Source organism: Sprattus sprattus, assembly GCF_963457725.1.
Source record: "Sprattus sprattus genome assembly, chromosome: 7".
Lineage (NCBI taxonomy): Eukaryota > Metazoa > Chordata > Actinopteri > Clupeiformes > Clupeidae > Sprattus > Sprattus sprattus.
Genome location: NC_137926.1, coordinates 3,950,947 through 3,967,554, shown reverse-complemented (window position 1 = coordinate 3,967,554; position 16,608 = coordinate 3,950,947). Strand labels below are relative to the sequence as shown.

General features: G+C 42.2%; 2 protein-coding genes across 4 annotated transcripts; one reads left to right on the top strand and one right to left on the bottom strand.

Annotated features, from left to right (window-relative positions):
* The first annotated feature begins 284 nt into the window (after positions 1-284).
* Positions 285-5,119, top strand: paqr3b (progestin and adipoQ receptor family member IIIb). Its single transcript, XM_080842840.1, has 7 exons — positions 285-426; positions 817-1,040; positions 1,143-1,305; positions 1,689-1,844; positions 2,473-2,670; positions 3,342-3,432; positions 3,861-5,119. The coding sequence occupies exons 2-7, from the start codon at positions 853-855 to the stop codon at positions 4,001-4,003; spliced, it is 939 nt and encodes a 312-aa protein (XP_080698966.1). The 5' UTR covers positions 285-426; positions 817-852; the 3' UTR covers positions 4,004-5,119.
* A 3,700-nt stretch (positions 5,120-8,819) lies between these two features.
* anxa3b (annexin A3b) lies at positions 8,820-16,389 on the bottom strand. Of its 3 annotated transcripts, XM_080842527.1 has the most exons (14): positions 16,341-16,389; positions 15,634-15,672; positions 15,466-15,513; positions 15,271-15,358; positions 14,909-15,003; positions 14,406-14,519; positions 14,070-14,160; positions 13,904-13,983; positions 13,557-13,613; positions 12,661-12,754; positions 12,256-12,351; positions 11,895-11,953; positions 11,108-11,230; positions 9,168-10,503 (listed from the first exon to the last, which is right to left on the bottom strand). In XM_080842527.1, the coding sequence occupies exons 2-14, from the start codon at positions 15,643-15,645 to the stop codon at positions 10,444-10,446; spliced, it is 1,017 nt and encodes a 338-aa protein (XP_080698653.1). In that variant the 5' UTR covers positions 15,646-15,672; positions 16,341-16,389; the 3' UTR covers positions 9,168-10,443. The 3 variants fall into 3 exon arrangements, with proteins under 3 accessions (XP_080698655.1, XP_080698653.1, XP_080698654.1); XM_080842529.1 differs by lacking the exon at positions 11,108-11,230 and having other exon boundaries at positions 8,820-9,223; XM_080842528.1 differs by lacking the exon at positions 16,341-16,389 and having other exon boundaries at positions 15,634-15,726.
* Between the last annotated feature and the right edge of the window lie 219 nt (positions 16,390-16,608).

The window sequence follows — 16,608 nt, the reverse complement described above, 5'->3', positions numbered from 1 at the left end:
AGAATCAACCTTTTGTTTCCAGTCTCTTGAGATAAGTGAAAGCATGATGCTCTTATTTCCTCGACGGATTGCAGACTTAAAAGAGCCATGAAATGTTTTATAATAATGACTTAAAATAACTGGAATATGACAAATAGACTTCATTCTGACATGACATTTCCTTTATTTAACATATACTATTATATGCAGGCAGTACAACATATGCATAAATGGGGTCTTCAGAGTCTCGGCGCAGGGCTGTTTTGTAACCTGGGGTGATTTATTTATTTATCCCAGCCGGTATCTGTCTGTGAACGTACCCGGCTAGCTAGCGGTTAAGTAACAGTCATGTATCAGATACATGTCGTGGAGACAACTGTTTAGCTGTATTTAAAATGGATTTATCATAACATTTAACCACAGGCCATAAGGGCCTTTATCCGAAAGGTAAAATTCCATACATCGACTTCAAAATGCATGTCGGCATGGCTAACAATAGCTAGCACGCACTGCTAATGTTTACTAGCAAGGACAGATTTGATATTTGATATCTTGCAGCTCGTCTGCGGGTGCTTAGTTTGGCTACTGTCCAGTTTCGAAAGTCAATGCCTCTAGACATGCCTCTAGCGACTCGTAAATATATCCCGAGATTTGAAAATGTAAAGTTAGGATGTCTCTATTGTTACCGGCTTCCTGTTGACGTTTAGCTAGCTACACTTAATGATGGCTTGAAAACTTGGATACACAACGGCGAGTTATGACATGTTTTCTTGATTATAGTGATCGGCACAGTGATTTCCGGCTTTATGAGTTGATTAACTTGTTTTTTTCTCCCAGTAATTCCGCGGCAGCTGCAATTCCATCGTTACCAAGATGCCTCCGAAACTACTGAAAAAAAGTACCCACTATATTGAACTTGGGAGCTACCAGTATTGGCCAGTCCTCATCCCAAGGGGCATTCGCTTGTTCACATACGAACAAATACCGATGTTTTTGAAGGAGAATCCATACATCACGGATGGATACAGAGCACACCTGCCGTCGAAGCTCTGCTTGAGGAGGTGGGGTGACTAACCTTATACTTTGTTAGTGAATGGAACATCGAGCCTACCCCAACATACCTAAACTAAATTTGTATCGGTCTTTTTGTCTCCTTGAATTAGTATATTCATCCTCTCCAACGAGACCGTCAACATCTGGAGTCACCTGCTGGGCTTCCTCTTGTTCCTGTCTATGGGGGTGAACGATATGTCCACTGTGCTACCAGCCGCAGGAGCCTCTAGGGAAGACTATGTCATCTACGCAATAGGGCTCTTCTGCTTCCAGGTAAGCCGGCTTTGTTTACTGAAGTACTTGTCACAGATTACTGCATTTAGCGTAGGTGTGGAAGGTGGACCAGTGCTGTCTTTGTCTACACAAATGTATCTCCTTTGTTTATCGTTCAACATTATTATTATTAACATCTGACCTCTACAACTTGCATTTCAATTTATATTTACTACTAACCAAACCGCAACTTGATATGAAACGTGTGTATATGTGTGTTTGTCTCCCTCTTTCTCTCTATATGTGTGTGTGTGTGTGTGTGTGTGTGTGTGTGAGGAATACAAAACTACCGTCTGTATCAGCAAAAAATCATGTGTCTTTGCTATCAGGATGATCATGTGTTGCCAACAGTGCCAGAGCTTAAACGATGTTCCTGCTCTCAGGTGTGCATGCTGTGCTCGGTGGGTTACCACCTGTTCTCGTGTCATCGCTCGGAGAAGACCTGTCGCCGCTGGCTGGCGTTGGACTATGCAGGCATCTCCATTGGAATTCTGGGCTGCTATGTACCAGGAGTTTTCTATGCCTTCTACTGCAACAGTGTAAGCTGCCTATAAATAGATGATTCTAGAATGTGACTGACCGCTTCTGTGCGTAGGTCTCCTAGCAACCACACATACTAATGACATTAATTCCCTCATCTTGCAAGTCATTTTGTGACTACTAAATGTAGTGTAAAATGTACACATTTAGTAGTGAATGTAATGCAGATAACAAAAATGTATTGCATGAAGATGACCCTTACTTTAAGCATAGTTTGAGAAAGACTATTCCATTATTGTTGCTGTCAGTTAACTACAGAAACCTCTAATGTTACCCACCGTGCTCTGCCTCAGTTCGGGCGTCAGGTGTACCTCTAATGTTGCTCACCGTGCTCTCCCTCAGACAGACAGGCTGAGAAACAGCTTCTATCCAAGAGCTATCATTGCACTAAACAATGCACAAAACTAACCTGTATTTGTCTCTATGATCAATGATATGTCTTGTGTTTTTTTTTTACTTGTTTTTTTACTTAAGATGAGTATTTAGTGTAAATCTGTATAGTTGTATTGTATATATTATATTTGTATTGTTTTTGTTTTTGACTTTTCAATTGCACTGAAGTCTGAGAGCTGCCACCTCAATTTCGTTGCACTTGTGCAATGACAAATAAATCTATTCTATTCTCAGTTCTGGCGTCAGGTGTACCTGGGGACGGTGCTGGCCCTCATCCTGGCGGTGTTCAGCGCGCAGGTGCACCCGCTCTACCTCAGCCAGGAGTGGAAGCTGGTGCGCTCGGCGCTCTTCTGCTCCGTGGCCGCCTTCGGCGTGCTGCCCGCCTGCCACTGGGTCTGGATCAACGGAGGCTTCGGCACCGACATCGTTCAGGTGAGACGGCGCGCTACTCAGAACTCAGACACAGGGAGAGGGAGGTTTGCTCTTTACACAAACCTGCACTCCTCTGGCCAGCGTTAGACTTTCGGAAGTGCATACAGGTCTTTTTGTGCGTCCGTCATTTTTGTGTTGTGTACACCCAAGCAGATGTGTTTTTTTTTGTTTTATTCAGGATAGCATTTCTTGTCTTGTGTTAAATCACTGTCACTAAGTTTTCTATTATGCTAAGGTTAACTAGTCTTATTTTATTATTATAGGTTCTTTCTAAAATGTTGGCACTCTGAGATTCTTCTGAATGAAGAGTGCGTTACAAATAAAATTAATTATTATTATTTATCTAGACTTTTGGGAGTGCATACAGTTCTTTTTGTGCGTCAGTCATTTTTGTGTTGCAACACCCAAGCAGATGTGTTTTAGTTCAGAGATCTGGGTTTGACAATGTTGGCCGACCTCAAGCAGATGGGTCCCCCCTTATGTGCCGTGGTTCTGCTTAAGGTTTCTTCCTGCCTAACAGGGAGTTTTTTTCTTGCCCCTGTTGCCATTGTGCATGCACTGAGGGGGTCTAGGCTCTGGGCTCTGTTAAGCGCCTAGAGGCAATTGTATTGTTATGGCGCTATACAAATAAAATTGAATTGAATTGAATGTGCTGTGGTTTCTTCCACCAGTCGTTTTTCCCCCGGGTGATGCTCATGTATGGGATCGCTGCCTCGGCCTTCATGTTCTACATCACCAAAATACCAGAGCGCTATTTCCCAGGTGAGGGTTCATCAAGTCTTTTCCACTATCTCTAGCGTACTCCAAAATCACTGCCACATTGTCATGTAGCCAACATTTTGAAAACTTGGTAACTGGGTGCAGAGATGGTGGTTTTGTAAAAAGAAAGTCATCATCAATGCCTTATGCATCCTACATTATTCTTTGAAATAACTTGTGAAAGTACCCTTGAGACCTTCTCATTTGATGGTTACACGGAAATTATGATTAAACTAATATTAAAGAAATATTAACAATGACTAGCGTCCGTTGTGGTTACGTTTTGATACGAATTTGAAAGGAATTCCAAATAAATGTGCATTTTTTTTTAAAAGAATGATCTCCAATCCTGTCATTGTTATTAAAGCCCTGTGACCTTTTGTCGAAAGCAGGAGAACCACACTAACACCTCACTCTGAACCATTTTGTAGGTCATGTGAATTACCTCGGGGCCAGTCACCAAGTTTGGCACGTCCTGGTGGTGTTGATGTTCTACTGGTGGCACCAGACCGCCACCTACATCATGACTTATCGCCATAGAAACGCTTGCCCAGAATACACCGCCAGAGGATAGAACACAAGAGTCCAGTACCGTTGCCCAGGGATACGGGTCTTCTATGTTCCGGGCATTTAAACAGAACCCCGCAGCCAACCCAACCCAACCCAACCACTTACTATCACCACCAGTGTTCTTATGACTTTAAGAATTCGAGTACTGTTTGTATCTCCTCACAAAATAAGTGCATGTTTTTTTTACTAATGTGAGCCTGGTATCAAGCACAGGCGGATGGGTGACACACAAACACACACGGGTCCGCTTTCTGCAGGGGTGGTCTGGACCGAACCACTGCTGCACAGCACTGAAACGCTGAACCTGAGAGCCAGTAAACAAACGGTTGCCTAAGACTGGAGCAAAGAGAACAGACACACGCCGGACACACACATATTCACATCACACCACTCCCACACAACCTAACACATATCTGTAATATATACCGACTAGAACAAGATAGCTGGAAGCTGCACGGTAATCTATTACTGCACTGGTGAAGGCAGTATGGTAGCCGGAAGTGAAGAAAACATAGATTTTTTTTAAATATTGATTTCTTTTTCCTGTTTCTTTTTATGTGTGTTTATGCATGTCCTGCCTGAATTACCTCGGGGTTGCCTTGGAAACACGAGCAACCTTGCAATGAGAAATGCATCCTCTCATATGCACGTCACCTCTGCTGTCTGAACTAACCTTCGAGTGTGTTTTGTTATTTTATGACACACCTCCAACCCTTCTTCATTCCCACTGCTGTTACTCTGGGCATTGTTACTGGTGGAATGCAAGTTAAGCTATACTGTAATGTTTCTGTGTATAAACACAGAATGTATAAACATATCATTGTATCATCGTCTGTATCACAGGTGAATGGAGCCTCTGGAGCAATGTTACCAGTCATATCATACATGGGACTTAAAAAAAGAAAAAGCTAAACGTATTAGCAGGACGCTATGAAATCTGTGATTCCCAACGTGCTGAAGGTTTATCACTGTTGCACTGATATGACCATGAATGAGATCAAACTCTTGTGGGGTTTTGTTTCTGTTTGTTCGTTTTTTCTTTTCTTTTTTTTTAAATGGCCTTTTTCTACTTGACAATAGTCTCTGCTGTCTGCCTACCTAGCTGCTGTCTGCCTTTCAGTTCTCGTTTGATGTTAAAATACATTTGGCATGTTGGAAATCTGTGTTTAAATCTTTGAATGCTGATATAATACAAAATAAAGGCCATTGGTTTCAACCAGCTCTCCTTGATTCCCAGTAAGAAGAGGGCAGTGAGGGGTAACCTATAAAGTATAAACTGACCTTAAAGGCACCCAGTGCAACATTAGGGCATCAAAATGGAAATATTCTGGATAAGACCATCTTTATGATATTGACATTTACTTCACCATATTAGCACATTTGCATCATTATTTGATACTTTGGGCGTTAAAAAGAGCGCTAAAACTAGCCGCAAGAGCATAGCCCTTTATTTATTGGTGCCACCAATAAATAAAGCAGGATTCCAGTCAATGGCCTCTCCCCACCGGGCGATTGTTAGTTTTTACTAATTTTCTATCAGTTCTCACCACACAAAAACGTCTCATCTTTGCTCCTTGAATGTCGATAAGAAATGGTATGGAGTTATTGAAACTTACTACGTGTAAAAAATACTAGAAATTGAATGTTTATTTTTCGAGTCTCAAGCCTATAAAGTTGCACTGGGTGCCTTTAACTGGGAGGCCAAATCTCTAAACCCCCCACCAGTCTATGCACATGCACTGGGGTCTGCCCAGAGCCTTCCAAAAGGCCAGTGGGATGTAGTTTTGACATATGATTGCTGGATTTGCCTTAATCCCATTCTGGAATCTGTGATAATCTGACATTGTTGAAGTGCCAAAGCAAATTGGAGGATTAGAAACATGCATTGTTCTTTCGTTGGTGGATTTATATGGGAAAAAAGAGACAGTGAGATCAAAAGGTTAGATACTTAAAATTAATCAGGCCACAAGAACAGAAGAGTTTTCCATAGGCCACTAGACCCTGTAATTGAGTTTTATCCATCTTTTCAGTCTGTCACCACCAGCATCCAAATTAAGGTCAATTGCTGACACAGCAGCAGCATCTCTTGCTACTTAACGGACCTATTTGTGTATAAACAGCATATGAGAAATTAAGGACTTTAAGATCAGTCAAAATATTGATTGTGTGTCATTGTCATCAGAGGCAACAACTAACTTACATTGACACCGGTCTACAAATAATTCCATCATTAATCATCATTATTTCCTTTGTCTTTTGTGCCAAATGCTAACATCACAATTGCAGAGGCCTCCATTTAAACCTATAAACTAGGCTGTGGTATTACATGAATTTCAACCTACAGTAGAAGTTGTTATTATTCATACAACCCTACCTTTTTAACAGCATGTTAAGAAGGAAAGGCTTCAGTTATTTTAAATAAACTCTGACCTCGATAGATGGCCTACCAGGCAGCTGTCAGCTGTTCAAACTGCAAAAGCACGCAGAATTCTAATTAAAAAATCCTGCTTATGAGTGGTGATTTTATTTGCTGTTCTCACGACTGTATTTCTTAACACAATCCTGAAGGTAACAATCATATGTTTAATTAAAGTTGGAATATTTGATGACCATTCAAGCTTGGGTTTGCTGATATTTGTTTTGTTAATAAACCGATATGTCTCATTTTCGCATAGTAGGCTGACGGATCTCCACCTTCGGTCATACGTCATGCATTCCAAATAAGGGATGCTGCTCTGTTTCTTTGGCTACTCTGACAGAATTAAACGAAATGAGTCTTTCGTACTGTGAAGGAAACATAAAGGCTGTAATTTATCATCCTTAAATGTAGCTCCTAACACACATATACACTCACTGAGTACTTCATTAGGCACACCTGTGCATCTAGGCCAGTTTATCCATGTATCTATCTAATCAGCCAATCGTGTGGCAGCAGTGTAATGCATAAACTCATGCATACGTTACTAGGAGTTTCACATTAGCCACCAGCCATCAGACTGGGTGAAGGGTTGGGTTGGGTTGATTGTTGGTTGACTATTTCTGTAACTGTTGAACTCCTGGAATATTCACGCAAATCAGTCTAGAGTTGATTCAGAATGATACGAACATCTAGCGAGCAGCAGTTGTATGAACAGGGATGTCTTGCTGATGAGAAAGGTCAACGAAGAGTGGTCAGGCTTATTAAAGATGACAGGCTTAAGGTAACTCAGATAACCTGTCTGTACCATTGTGATGAGCGGAAAAACACCTCAGAATGCACAACACGCCGAACCCTGAGGTGGATGGGCTACCATAGCAGAAGACCCCGTCAGGGTACTTCTGTCTGCCGAGAACAGGAAGCTGAGGCAGCAGTGGGCTCAGGGAATATTTTCTTGGTTAATACCAATAATTCATCCCTTGAGGCCACAGCCTATTTGAGTTATGTTGCTGACCATGTGAATGCCCTCATAGCCACAATTCACCCACCCTCTAATGCAGGGGTCTCAAACTCAGGCCCACGGGCCAATTCCGCCCCCCAAACGATTTTATAGGGCCCGCAAAGATCCATTCATTAAATAAAAAAAATAGTAAAGTTCCATCGATTTAAATGGGCCACCCTAACGTTTACATAAAAATGTGGCCCCCGAAGACCAGACTGGACGCTCATCGGCCCCCGGGTAATTTGAGTTTGAGACCCCTGCTCTAATGGGTAGCCTACTTCAGCGTGATAATAAACACTATGACGCAAAGCAAAAGTCGACTGAAATTGATTTCATAAATACCACATCTAGAGTTAGCGAACACCTTTGGGAGGTGGTAGACGAATGTGCAGCCGGCTGACAAATCTGCAGAGTTTGCCTTATGCAATTATGTTGACATGGACCAGAATCTCAAAGGAATTTTTTCAACATTTTATGGAATCCATGCCTGTAAGAATTGAGGCTGTTTTTGGAGCAAAGGGACGCCCTACCCAGTATTAGTGTAGTGTTCCTGTAAAGTGTTCAGCGAGTGCAAGACTTTGGGCATTTTCTTTGTCCGTTTTGAAGGTCTGGTCAAATCTTTTTTGAGCAGATGTCGATTTTGTGGCAGCCTAGTTCTTATTTCGTAACCTTAACCTTAATTCTTTTTCAAACTGACTTTTAATCTTTAATCGGCTTGACGTGCCATTCACTGAAATTGATACCCTCTCCCCGTGGACTCTCTCACACAATGTGGTAAAGAGAAGATTAAAATATTATCTGCGCATAATACAAAATATCAATCATAACTCTCACCAGACAACTGTGACAATCACTTCCTATGTCTTATCCAGTCTGTCCATTGGCACAAATTAGGGCATTGTCTTTGGGATTATAGGATTGGGGCTTTCTATTATTCTACATCAGAGAAAGGGCTCCATCAGTAACTTACGGATGCCAGTAAGATAACTCTTGCTGATCTGGAAACCATGTGTAAATCCTGTTCAATTTGTTAGGAGATTTGTAGAACTGTAATTTTGAATCACGTAAATGAACGGACTATGTAGCTCCCATCAAGATGCTATTGAAGGCTGAATAATCATAGCACATTAAGAATGTTACTGCCACCTGCTGGAAAAACTATGTCACTACGGGGAGGACTTTGTACAGAGTTTCTTGCGAACTGGCTTTATTGCAATTCTGTAATGCACTTGAAATTAACAACTTTGACAAATTAAATCTGCCTTTTAGACTTTATTGGCTATTTCATTGAAAAAACTCTTTCTACCATTCTTAAAACAGGCCAAGGTACATATCTGAAATGTTATAAAGTTAGTTGACAAATAACATTCTAGTTCATATCAACTAACAGTATGTGCAGTTATTGTAAGGGTTTCACAGTCACCATGTTATTCGATCCAGATAGATTACTTCATGAAGACGGGGAGAAAAAGCAGAACGGCGAGTAGGTGGAACTGAGGTGTGCACCGTGCAGCACTGCGCTGGCATCTCTCTCAGTGAACTACACCTTGCATTAAACACGGAGCAAATACGATGGCTCTGGCAGCTCTCTCACACACACACACACACACACACACACCTTGCATTAAACACGGAGCAAATATGATGGCTCTGGCAGCTCTCTCTCACACACACACACACACACACCTTGCATTAAACATGGAGCAAATATGATGGCTCTGGCAGCAGTACGGTCAGGCTCACAGTCAGTCCTCCTCCCCACAGACATGCAGCAGGGTCTGCCGATAACTTCCAGATGTCTCAGACTGGTGGGTCAACACATGGGGCGAAATGGAGATTTAATTTAAACAATGCTAGGTGACATCACACACAATAGTGGGTTGTTCCTTTCAAATCTTCCCCTGGCCAATACATTATGATAGCCATTTCTGCTTCCTTTCCCTCAGTACATACTTAGAAAAAGTCTCTTAGATGAGGTGGAATACTGCGCTAAGCATCGCTTTTGAAAATCTGTGCTGCAGAATGGTAAGATTACAGATGAGGAGAAAGAATGAACGTGAGTGGACTAGTGTTGTCTTAAATCGTCCCAGCTGAGATTAAAGCTCCAAGAATATGAAGTGCTTATAGGAAGTGAGGTTGCATTAAGACAGATGGGAGCTGAGAGCATTAACGTCCTGCTTAAGGACCGCTGCTTCAGCCCTGCTTTCATCACAAGAATACATATTAAGACTGTGGAGATGGTGTGCAAATTATCCAACACTTGAGTTTTGTAACTGCCACCAAATGTGGTGAAGTACCAGGTTTGAACAGGGTCTACGAGTTGGTGAAACCATTAAGAGTTGAAGTCCAAAACACACACACACACACTCTCACAAAACACACACACACACACATACACACAAATGCAGAAATGCTTCTATGTCTTCATTCAGCCGCAAAGACGGTTAGTACACACTCACTCTTGACCCAAGATCAGAGGATTCGAAGTCTTTGATTGGTTGCAAAACAGGAAAGCTGCTTTCAGTACCATCTTCTGATGAAAGCTTGGAAGAAAAAGCCAATCACATTAGCAGCACAGCCCAGAAAAGAGTAAGAGTTCCACGAGCAAGGAGGGACAAGAGGAGATTAGAGTGAGATGAGATAAATGTTATTGATAAAGTAGGCAAAAGTCCAGCGAACAGAAATCTTATGGCCAGGGACAGATGCCCAGATAGTACGGATTAAGAAAGCAGAGATTGCACAATAAAGCAGAAATGTTTTTATGTATTTTAGAAGCTTTGGTTTCTGTAGCAAGTGAGAAAATTACAAAAAGAAAGTCACATTTTATTGGCATCAATCATATGGTGTCCAGATCAGATTGACAACGGCGGTGTCTGTGGTGAAGGCATTGCGTCAGGCCGGATTGCACTGGACAGGAAGCAGGATTGCACTGGACAGGAAGCAGGATTGCAGTGGACAGGAAGCGGGCTACATCCTCCTTTGAGGGGCGGAGTTTCTCATCCACCGAGCTCATTGGAGGCTGGCGTTAGTCATCAGCGCCACAGATCATCTTCAGACAGTCACCGTAACTCCCCCCAACATCCGACTGGAACCGGCAAGAGAGGAATCACCCTCAATTTAAGAAAAATCTCTTATCTTGTCAAACTGAACAATAATGTATGAAGTCAAAAATAGCTAAAACATAGGACTCAGCTTTCCTCTGCGTAGTTGCTATATTACTTAGACCAAGACAACTTTGTAACTCCTGTTTTCAGAGGCGGAAGTGTGCACTGTTGGAATGTTTGACATGAGGCAAGAATGGAGCTCCAGTTGAACACACTATTGCTCAAAATGACAAGCAAGAGGTTGACACATGATGTAATGTACATGGTGTATAGAAGGAGAGAAAAAAGGTTGTGTTCGGCTAATGTGTTTTTTTTTTAGCAAACACTGCATTACAACACATGTAAAACTGTGTCCTGAACTGTTAAAAAAAGCCAGTAATGCTATGGTTACTTACCTGTATAAAAATTCTAAATATTTTCTCCATCAGCAACTCTGGTGTCATTCCGGTAATTCTCTATTGTATTTCATATTGGTCAAAATCCCTCAACTAGCTGCTCAAGATTGCCCTTCCTGTGCAAATACATGCATTGCAATGTGTCCATGCAATGTTGTGATGTGATGTACTTTCCCTGGGTTGACCTCACCTCTATAGCGGAGTACAGGGAGCAGCCAAACAGCTTTGAGTACTCGGCCCTGATGTCCAGCAGGTCAATCTCAGAGCGGCCCACTATTATCCTGGTCAGCGTGGACTCAGTAGTGCCCAGACCCTGTACACAGACACAGACGCAGACGCAGACGCAGACGCAGAGACAGAGACAGACACAGACACAGACGCAGACGCAGACGCAGAGGCAGACGCAGACGCAGACGCAGACGCAGACGCAGACGCAGACACAGACACAGACACAGACACAGAGACAGACACACACACACACACACACACACACACACACACACACACAGACACAAACACATACACAAACACCAGTAAGCGTGGACTTAGTTGTGCCCAGACCCTGTACAAAGGGCCCGGATTTACAATCAAGGTCCACATGAGTGATCACGGTCCCCAGCAATCCTCTACAGGGGCTGAAATATGTTGAACATGCTGCATTGTGCTGAATGGGTAACGGGGTATGTATCACCACACACTATGGGGATGTCTATGGAGGACAAGTGTGATGGGAAGATATAATTATTTCCAAGCAAAACCCGACTGTCATTTCACGCCGCTGTGCAACTGGAATAGTTGCAGTGTGTTGTCACGGCACATGCAAATCTAGCATCGCCGTGACAACTACTCTATCAACTGAGGAGGTCATGGGGAGTTGGGAGCTTTGCAATGACCTCATCTATTCAGAGCAGTGGGTATCAAAAAGAATAGAAATGTTACATAGTATTCTAAGATGTCCATCGCCTTTGTCATTTTACCTTCATGCTTTTATAGAGTCTCTCTGCCAGGTATGCTGGTACACTCTTCACACATTTCACTGCAAACAAAAACAATAACAATCATTCAGTGTGTTTTACAGGTACCTCCATATCATGTGTATGACAACAGCTGAGGTGTGATGACATGTGAAAGAAACAGCCACAGGACACTGGTTTCACTCTGGCAGGGGGACTGCCAATGGAAACTAGCCTTTTGGCTACAATTGGGTGCATTTACATCTTAATGTTCATGAATGTACACTGTCCCTCTTGATCAAATAAACTAAATTATTGATTGATTGATTGATTGATTGACACAGCATGTATTTCATGACGAGGGTGAGGTAGATGTAATTCATACCGATGGCCACCAGGAGCTCCTCGAGTTTCCCTGACATCTCGCTCTCAATGCTCTCCTGAAGGGTCTTCCCACTGATGCCCTTGTACTCCACCATAGCTGAAACACCAAAGAAAGGCACACTGAGTGCTGCTCACACAACAGACATAAAAGACATAGGCCAGCACGTCTGGCTGGTAATAATAATAATAATAATAATAATATTACATTTTATTTTTAACGCACTCTTCATTCAGAGGAATCTCAGAGTGCCTGATAGAGTGGTAGAGGTGTGTCTCGTGAAAAAGTTCATATATCAATCCAAGGACCAACCAAACCATGGTTGATGGACAAAATAGTGCATGCATTGAGCTCAGTCATGTCAGAGGTCAACCCTGTGGCACGGAAAAGGGAGAGAATGAGTCTCACTCTGCCTCAGCTGAGGAACACTTCTGTGGCACAAGACATCGATGAACTTGCTCTCGTCCGTCCCCCACTTCTTCTCCCCCGCCTCATAAAGAGCCTGCATGGATACAGAGCAAGGAGACAGAGCATGGAGACAGAGCAAGGACACAGAGTAAGGACACAGAGCAAGGACACAGAGCATGGAGACAGAGCAAGGACATAGAGTAAGGACACAGAGCAAGGACACAGAGCAAGGACACAGAGTAAGGACACAGAGCAAGGACACAAAGCAAGGACACAGAGCAAGGAGACCGAGCAAGGACACAGAGCAAGGACATAGAGTAAGGACACAGAGCAAGGACACAGAGCAAGGACACAGAGTAAGGACACAGAGCAAGGACACAAAGCAAGGACACAAAGCAAGGACACAGAGCAAGGAGACCGAGCAAGGAGACGAAGTAAGGACACAAAGCAAGGAGACAGAGCAAGGACACAGAGCATGGAGACAGAGGCATGGACATACATTAGTTAAAACGCCATTTCAATGACAGGACAGTACTTGAAGCACTCGCAGAAATTACGATCAGACCCCAATGTCAATCACATGACTGATCAATTGACCTATTTCTACAGCAAATGTGAGGGAATATTACGAGATCTTTAAATTCACTGCTGGTGTAGGAAATAAAAGTATTCAAATCTGGAAATACACACAGTCTGCAATGTGGAGGAAATATGCATGAACATTCCAAGACAAATGTCTCAACTTCACTCTGATGTGTATGACCATAATGTAATAATTATGGTGACAAAGTGACATAGTTATGGAGTGAAGAGCAACTTCACTCTGATGTGTAAGACCATAATGTAATAATTATGGTGATAAAGTGACATAGTTATGGCGTGAAGAGCAACTTCACCTTGGCATCTGCTTTGGCTTTGGCCGCGTCCACATTAGTACTTTCGTCCCGCTTCCCCTAGTGGTGGTGGAGAGAAAAGCATAAGGGACGGCCGGTCCATGTGAAAGTCGTAAGATGAATTAGTTTCAGTTTAGTTTCAGCTTCAGTTTAGTGAATTAGGTTGCTAGTTCGATTCCCTGTCGAAAGCGTCCTTGAGCAAGACACTGAACCCCTAATTGCTCCTGATGTGCAGTGTGCCATCAGTGTAAATGTAAAAAAAATGTGTATACATCCTTGTAAGTTGCTTTGGATAAAAGCGTTTGCTAAATGAATAAATGTAAATGGAGATGCATTGAAATGGGACCCACCTCCACCAGGATGAGAAGAGTTTTACCGTAGTCACTGGACACCTCTGACTTTAGGTCATGGCTCAGTTCCCTGCCTGTGTCTATACCCAAACGAGAGATTGTTATTAGTATCACCACAAAGTACACTTTCAAATGCAGAGATGAACATCCTGTGTGAGATACAAACCTGCTAGGTAAGCCTCAGACATGGATTTAATTTGCCTGTTGGACTTGGCGGCAAACAGTTCTATCAGAGCGCTGTCAGTGGTCCCAGCTCCCTGTGAGGTAAAAAATAAAAAGGGTTGTTTAATAAAGACATATAAAGATCCGACTGATTTTCAGTTTCCAATATACTATACAATATTATGCCAATTTACATTAGTCACCGAATTAAGTTCTACATAATAACAGACTGCTAGCGTCAGTTCAAAAACTACTTTATACATGGAATTATGTATTCATCATCATAAGTTATGGACACGAACCCCGAGGGTTAACATCATGAACTAACAAAACCTCTCACTTTTGTGGCTTTGATGAACTCCCGGCAGTCCAGCTGAGCAGGGTGGGTGACGAGAGCCACGAGTGCGTCCTCGAAGTCTCCACTGGTGTCCCCCTTCAGATCATCCACAAGCGCCTGCACACACACTTATGTTATTTTATTTTATCTTATCTTATTTTATTTAGTTTAATTTTTTTTGTCAATGTTATGTTTGATATATATGTTAATGCCTTTTTTGAAAAGTTGTTTCGCCATTTTCACTCTGGCAGGGGGACTGTCAATGGAAACTATCCTTTTGGCTATATTTGGGTGCATTTACATTTTAATGTTTATTAATGTACACTGTCCTTCTTCATCAAATAAACAAACTGAAACTGAATCACAGAAGGCCAGCAGGGTCAAGACCAATAACAGTGAGGAACTGCTTCCAACATCTGTTTGCAGGAGGCAAACTACACAAGGACAATAATAAACGTATGTTTTTTTTTAATGCTGTAACAGATGGGTGTAATAGATATGCTTACCCTTCCTGTAGCCTCCTGGTAGGCCTTGGAGATGAGCTGACGCTGAGCATTGCTCCTCTGCGTGAGGATCTCAATCAAGGTTTTCTCCGTAGTTCCTGCAAGTTCACCACACAGACAGAGAGAGAGAGAGGAGAGAGGAGAGAGAGAAAGAGAGAGAGAGAGAGAGAGAGAGAGAGAGAGGGAGGGAGAGAGAGAGAGAGAAAGAGAGAGAGAGAGAGAGAGAGTGTGTATGTGTAAGAGAGAGAATAAGAGAGAGAGAAACACCTGGACACATCTGGACTTATTTTGAATTCTTCTTCAATAAGAGTGATAAATTAACAAGCATGGCGGGTGAAGCAGAGGTTTGGAGTTGACATGCTTACCAATGCCCTCGATGGCCTTCTGCAGGGCAACAGCATCCTCACTGGCTTTGAATCCTGCTTTCTCCTTGATGGTTCCACTTGTTGTAGGCTGTCAGTAATAAATATATGATTTCAATAACCCCTTAAAGATGCGGTCAAAACAAACTGAGCATAGCTAAAAAAAAAAAAGAGGATTTTTATAAAAAACAAAATTACCTTCTCTGTCAAGGAAGACGGTGAGTCAAGAAGAAGATCCAGGTCATCCTAAAAAAAAAAAAACGTCTTCTTCATAGTCATATTCAAGAAACATGTTCAACAAATGTACATTGTATGTATCATAGCAGCATTGCTTTAAGTGTTTCATTAAGATGTGCTTATACTGACCCAAACAGACATTCTGAATATGAGGTAGTCTTGACAAAACTGTAGAGAAAAACACTGATGTTACATGAAAAATGCAGGAGACTTCAAAGCTGCTGTACTTGGAATGTTTTAAAGAGCCCTGGGCCATGACATGGTCATTCAGACCAGGATAGGAGGGGCATGGATACCGCAGGCTTAAATTCACTATGTAGTTCTGTGTTGCTTGCTTAAATGGAAAAAAAGCTTTTACAGCATGACATTGCCAGCTATACTTCCAAAAGACTCAATTTAGTGTGTTGGCAAGCTTCTATCAGTGTCAGCTGGGCTGTTGGTGGTATTTGCAAGATTTTTGCATTCCTTTTAGGTAGTTAGCGTGCTAGTTTTGGAAACAGAACTACTTATTGGTGCTTTAAAACCTGAATATGTTGCTGAGGGAACTGAAGTGTAGCACCTGAGTCATCCTCACCCAGATTGGACAATATCACAAACAGACGATCGGAAACCACAAATAATGGATTAAAGATGATTTAGTTTATCTCACGATAAATACGGTTGCGAGTCTAGATTTTTGTAAGGAGAATCTGAAACACTGTTGATGATGGGGGGGAAAATAACCCACTGAAAAGATTTTCACCCAAGTAATGCTCAATCACAAGCGACAGTATACATGTTTGATACATCAAATTACAACATTTAAAGCAAAACAAAACAGAAAAACATTCGTTTACCTCTAAATGAAAAGTGTGTCGACAACTTGTACAGCAAACTCACCACGCCTTAGAGACCACTGACACTATAGCAACGCCCATGAGGAAATGAAGTCATGCCTGAAACCTCCCCATCGCCGCGGCGCATTGCGTGTGATGTTTTCGCAAGAGTCACTACGTAGGTGAAGTGCAGTATATTATCCAAATGGAAATCCTACAACGAACACATAAGATAATTAATCATTATTCTGACTTTTCGATTATTATTTTGAGAGGTGGCCTTTAAGAG

Bases quoted from the DNA above. Each gene is read 5' to 3' on its own strand.
- anxa3b (XM_080842527.1), bottom strand. The intron at 15,004-15,270 runs GTAAGCATGTCA...GTGAACTTGCAG, and splicing joins GAAGGCCATCGAGGGCATTG to GAACTACGGAGAAAACCTTG. The intron at 11,231-11,894 runs GTAAAATGACAA...GTCTGTGTACAG, and splicing joins GACTCTATAAAAGCATGAAG to GGTCTGGGCACTACTGAGTC.
- paqr3b (XM_080842840.1), top strand. From the start codon at position 853: ATGCCTCCGAAACTACTGAAAAAAAGTACCCACTATATTGAACTTGGG. The intron at 1,041-1,142 runs GTGGGGTGACTA...TCCTTGAATTAG, and splicing joins TCGAAGCTCTGCTTGAGGAG to TATATTCATCCTCTCCAACG. The intron at 1,845-2,472 runs GTAAGCTGCCTA...TTCTATTCTCAG, and splicing joins ATGCCTTCTACTGCAACAGT to TTCTGGCGTCAGGTGTACCT.